The sequence below is a fragment of the Balaenoptera ricei genome, chromosome 5 (genome assembly GCF_028023285.1).
Source record: "Balaenoptera ricei isolate mBalRic1 chromosome 5, mBalRic1.hap2, whole genome shotgun sequence".
NCBI lineage: Eukaryota > Metazoa > Chordata > Mammalia > Artiodactyla > Balaenopteridae > Balaenoptera > Balaenoptera ricei.
The window spans coordinates 68,710,389-68,716,281 of record NC_082643.1 but is presented as its reverse complement, the minus strand read 5'-3'; the positions used below and the strand labels follow the sequence as shown (position 1 = coordinate 68,716,281).

The window sequence follows — 5,893 nt, the reverse complement described above, 5'->3', positions numbered from 1 at the left end:
ATCTGTTTTAATTGTATTGACTGGATTCATCCATAATGGCTTTTCATACAAAACTAATGGCTCTCAGACTTGAGAAAACTGACCCCCAGAAAAGCCTAGTTTGATTGCATCAGAGTTTCAAAGCCTTGTTCCAGCCCCATCTCCACGTCAGCAGCATAGTTCTCAATGGCAGTCAAGCCGGGGGCCCGGAACGCAGGGTGCCTGGGAGCAGCTCCCCAACGACAGCCCTGATCCTATTCCATTATCCTAAGCCCTTTCCTTTTCTGTTTGTTTGTTTTGGGCTCTCCTGGAAGTCTAATGGAGTCAGATACCACGTCTCCCAGAAGAGGAATGACATTTATAACCCCCTTCTGCTGCTGCAAATGGAGGGGTTATCTAGCTCTTTCCCCGATCAGCGGTCCCTGCCATCTCAGGCGGCCTCTCAGACTGGTGCCCTTGGAGTCAACTCCAAGGCTGGTGGTTTCGGCAGCCAGGGAGCCTCAGACCTGAGCAGCAGGCCCACGGTTGAGAGTTAGCAAGACAGCTCTAAGTATCCTCTTCCTGTTTCAGAGAGTTGCTGGCAGGTTTCTGCAAACCTGCAGCTTATTTATGTCTTTAACGCTGGGCTCCTGGCCACTGCTCACTGCAGGGCTAGATGGAGGTCTGTTTAATATTAGGCCAATCCTCCCACCCCGGCCGCCATCTGAATGAGGAAGGATGGGCCCATCGTGTTCAGCGCCTGCCAAGGAAGCAAAGTGACTGGAGATTGCCACAGGGATGTACCCTTGGGAGTGGCGAGGAGGGATTTGTTTCTCTGGTATCTAATGGAAGACAGAGAGCAGCTTTTTGGGAACTAAAAAATACAGGAATATTTAAGAGGGATGTTCTTTCCCCAAAACAGTCTCTATGGTTCTATTTTTCCCTTAAATAATAATTTACTGCTGAATTCATTGTTGGCTTAGCATTTCCTAAACAGGGATCCATGGTGTCAATAGATATTTCTTTTTAAAAATGTAGAAAAAAGTTGGGGAAATAAAGATCTGGAGAACAAGGGCTCTAGGACCAACCATAGGAAGCAGTAAAGGTTACAGCAGTCATGGAAATGCGATGTCCAAGGCAGGCCTGATGCAGACCAGGCAGAAAGGAGGTGAGCTCCAGGCAAAAGGGGTCAACGAACAATAAAAGGAAAATGCTCAGGGAGAAAAGAGAGACCTCTGGCTTGGAGAGTTCGGTGCAGACTAATTTTTACTGGAGTAATTCCAGGGACGTTTTCTCCCTTCTCATCGCTTTCAGGAGACATTGCAAGCAGCCTGCTTGTGGCCGACCCTGTTGTTTGCCTCTCCTAGAGCTCACACTTGCACACGCATGCAAGTGTGCATACACACAAACACACACTTCTTCTTGGTTCTGTCTAGGTGCCCCACCCCCAAGTTGTCAGGGAAAGGAACACCTCACCCCAGAAGATGAACATTGGTTAGTTTAAGCTAATTATAGTAATTTCTCCCCTGTTGCCATGAACTGGTTGGGCACGACCACGTAACACAAGTCTGACAAATGGAGCCTGAGGGGTGGCCCTTTCAGGACTTCTGGAAAGATTTTTCTCCATAATAAGAAGAGGCAGACACATGGAAAGAAACACCCCCTTCTTTGCTGGGTGTGGATTTTCTGTGTGACATATCAGGAACTACCACAAGTATCATGCAGCTCGGCAGGAGATGGGGAGAGGGTTGTAGACATTGTGGGAATGGCGGAACAGCGGGATGTAAATGACCTGGATCCTTGATGACACAGTCAAATGGCCAGATTGACCCTGGAACCACTCTTCCTCTGGACGTGGTGAGATATAAAGTCCATTCTGCTTAGGCCACTGGTAGTTGAGTCTTCGGTTCCTTGCAGCTAGATGTTTCATGTTAAGAGCTTTTCCCGGGACTTCCCTGGTGGCGCAGTGGTTGAGAATCTGCCTGCTAATGCAGGGGACACGGGTTCGAGCCCTGGTCCGGGAAGATCCCACATGCCGCGGAGCGGCTGGGCCCGTGAGCCACAACTACTGAGCCTGCGTGTCTGGAGCCTGTGCCCCGCAACGGGAGGGGCCGCGATAGTGAAAGGCCCGCGCACCGCGATGAAGGGCGGTCCCCGCACCGCGATGAGGAGTGGCCCCCGCTTGCCGCAACTAGAGAAAGCCCTCGCACGAACCGAAGACCCAACACAGTCAAAAATAAATAAATAAAGTAGCTATAAGAGCACCCAAGCCCTTAAAAAAAAAAAAAAAAAAAAAAAGAGCTTTTCCCCTTCACGGAACACATCTAACAACGTGACCATTAGGCCACCCACCTAATTCCTTGGCCAAACTCTTCACTTAGCTCCAACAGAATGTAAAATTTGGTCCTCCAGGCTGCCCCTGGCCAATGCCTTCCTCTGTGTCCCCCCCTCTCCGCTTCCTCTCCTTTGGGGGTGCCCTGGCTCTCACTCTCACCAACTCCAATCACCATGGGTTACCTTGTATCTACTGATAGTTCAGAACACAGGTTTTATAGTCAAACAGACTTGAGTTTTAACCCTGGCTCTACCACTTGTTCGTTGGAGTCCTCATAAAAGTAATTCAACTTCCCTGAAGTGTAGTTTCCTCAGCTGTAAAACAGGAAAAGTATCTCATCTCATAGGTCTATTTTAAGAATTCTGTGAGATGATAATGAAAAGCGCTTAACAGTACCTTACATGCAGTAAGTGGTCTGTAAGTCATAGTCTTAACAATGTTAATGATTATTTTAATTAAAATTGATAATTGCTTTGGATTAACTAAGGCTACCTGATTCAGATTGGATCGTTCAAATGGCAATAGGGCATTGTTGCCACCAAAAGCAGTATAGCAGCAAGGAAAGGTAATAATAACTAATCTGGGTACCTTGCCTTATAATCTGATATTTTACCAAACATATTTTAATGTTTGTTTACTCCCCAAAAGAATCTTTTAAATATCAGTATCATTCCCACTTTGCTGAAGCAAATGAAGTTAAGAGAGCCTAAGTTCATGCCTCGGCTAACATAATTGGTGATTGAAATATAAATCTTAACAAACTCCAAAATACATTCTCTTTCCACCACACTGCCCTACACATTCGCATCCATCTAGCTGCTATAGTCAATTGCTCTCAGCTCCTAAACTTTTGTGACTGGCTTCTAATACATCCTAGATTGGTTGGTTGCTTTCTGTTTAGAAACTTTCATGTTAATATTTCTTGAAAACGTTCAGTGGTTCTGAGAGTGTTTCTGTGTTGGGGGAGAGGAGGAGAATTATGGCGAACAGCCCAGTGTTCTAGCATCCTCTATGGAAGGCTGGGTTTGCCACTGCGCTTTGTAAGCAGCTCCTGTTTTGGTCAATAATTTGTGTATTCACTCTACTACTTAGCCTTTCTTTGTTCCCTCAGGGGGTGAGACTTTGTGATAAGCAGTCTCTAATGAGGTTTATGTGACTAGGAGTGGACATTGCTGCTAAAACTATTTACCATCTACTGAGTGTCAACAGGGTCCACTGTGTGGTTGCCAAGAGATGCTTGTTCAAACAGAGAAGGACAGAAAAAGAGAGAGAGAGAGGAAGAAATGTTCTATCCAGGGAAAATAAGGATGGGTTAGAAACTAGAGAAGGAAATCTTTTGGAAATTCATTGCCAAAGAAACAACTTAATTTAACGCTTGGTTTAATGGCTTGGGACTGTGTATAAAGTCCATTTTTAACTGGTATTCTTGTAGATGACAGTCTAAATTGTTCTCACTCAAAAACCACCCATGTATTTTGGACATCTTTTGTTATCTTCCTTCTTTTCTAGGGTCTACCAAGGTCAACCCAAAGTGGGAACTTAAATATGAAGGGCTGAGTTTCTTTGGGTTTTCTGTTGTGTTTTGCAATATTCGAATAGAGACTTGAGATGATCACTGGTCAGGGATCTTTAGAAGAGAGGCTCTAGCTTTGAGTGGGAGTTGTACTGAATTACCATTTGAACCCTTTCCGGCTCCAAAATTTAACTGTGTAAGCATTGGTTGGCTGTTGAGTTACTCTACTGTTCTGTGCATCTGGAGTAACAGTCTCCTGGTATATCTTTTGGGTTCATTCTACTTTTCTAAAGTTCAGAGTAAGAGTGTGACCTCTCTGAGATACATTATTCTTTAGGGAAGATCTTGGTCTAGGTCTGGGTTTCACTACAGGCAAAAATTTGAGTGCAAGTTGTTTATTTAGGGGGTGACCATGGGAAGCACTGGTAAGGAACTGAAGAAGTGGGACAGGAAATGGAAGGAAGCCAATGAAGGGTACATTTCAGAGCCAGTTAGCAGGGTGGGCAACTGGAATTCAGTCCTGCTGGGGTGCTCTGGGAGATAGTGTAGAACATGTCTCAGAGTTATCCCAACTGAAGGATTAGGAAGCTGGGGAATTTACCCACCAATAACATCCCCAATCTGCCACTGATTCAAGGGTGATTCCTAAGGGAATCCGGTATTAATTAAACTCTGGTATTAATATCAGATTGTACACAAGCTCCCCTGTGTACAACTGGAGCTTGATCCTGCAATCAGGTAGAAAGTCTTCAGGAACAGAGTTGTCAATGTTCACAGCAAGCAGCCTTGGGTGTGTAGAGGCGAATGCCAAGGCAAATGGCAAGTGGTGTGTGCTAGATTATTGTCTTCGTGGTTCTCAACTTTTGAAATTTCTTTCTCTGATTCTAGGCACTGGTCTTTTTCATGACCTTCAAGAGTGAAGAGGGGAAGGTGAAAGGTGGAAATAGCTTTGTATTCCACGACCACATCTGTTCCTGATGCTACAGCTCTAGTCACCTCCTTGACATTGGAGCATAACTTAGAAGCACATGATGAAAACTCCATCTGTTGTAAGTGTTTGTGGATCGAGATAAATTGGATTATGCATGTGAATTAGTGAAATCTTAATGTGGATTTTTGAATATGCTGTTTTAAAAATCTGTTGCTGAAAAGATGGTTTGTAAGAGGGCTCAGAGGAGCTTGACACAAGTTTGGTCAAGGAGGGAGTCCTTGTTAATATCCACGGAGATTCCTTCAGCTTCCTTAAAGAATGGGAGATCCACAGACCAGGGTTTTCTTATATCGAAAACTTTCCTGACCAAGAATTGAGTGGGGCCTTCAAGGAAAATCTGCCTAGACCCTTGTTGGAGCGAGCCTTTCTCCAAGCTAAGCTAAGGATGGCGGCAGCCCCGGGGGCCCTCCCAGCCTTGGTTGGCCAGGCTTCAGAGGAACAAGGGGAGATTATCAAAGTAAAGGTTAAAGAAGAAGACCCTATTTGGGATCAGGAATCTTGTCTACAGAAGGATTTGTCTCATACCAGGGAACTCTCTCGTCAACGCTTCCGGCAGTTCTGCTATCAGGAGACTCCCGGACCCAGGGAAGCTCTGAGCCAACTCAGGGAACTTTGCCGTCAGTGGTTGAGCCCAGAGATACACACTAAGGAGCAGATCCTGGAATTGTTGGTGCTGGAGCAGCTCCTGACCATCCTGCCTGAGGAGCTCCAGGCTTGGGTGCGGGAGCATCATCCTGAGAGTGGAGAGGAGGTGGTGACTGTGCTGGAAGATTTGGAGAGGGAGCTTGATGAACCTAGACAGCAGGTGAGAAACTGGAGGGGCCATCTTCTGTGAAGAGTTTGAGTGCGTGGGTCCAAGGTGGAGTAAGTGGGGTTAACTTCACACTGACGGCTGCAGATTCTGGTTCTGGGCATTATTATTTGATCACTGGTGTAGATGAATAGATTCATGCTTCTGGGATAACAATTTTCATGTCAGTGATAGCTGATCCTAATAAGGAGATGGTTTAACCAAATGGGAAACCTTGGTCTATTGCTTGCAAATGAAAAATATCTCTTATTTAGTGACTGAGATTAAAGTAGCTATCTCTTCTTA

The 5,893-nt window shown here is 45.5% G+C and overlaps 1 protein-coding gene across 1 annotated transcript; it reads left to right on the top strand.

Moving 5' to 3' along the window:
• Positions 1-5,113: 5,113 nt before the first annotated feature.
• On the top strand, positions 5,114-5,632 carry LOC132366242 (SCAN domain-containing protein 3-like). The gene has a single exon (XM_059923835.1). The coding sequence runs from the start codon at positions 5,183-5,185 to the stop codon at positions 5,630-5,632; it is 450 nt and encodes a 149-aa protein (XP_059779818.1). The 5' UTR covers positions 5,114-5,182.
• Positions 5,633-5,893: the final 261 nt, after the last annotated feature.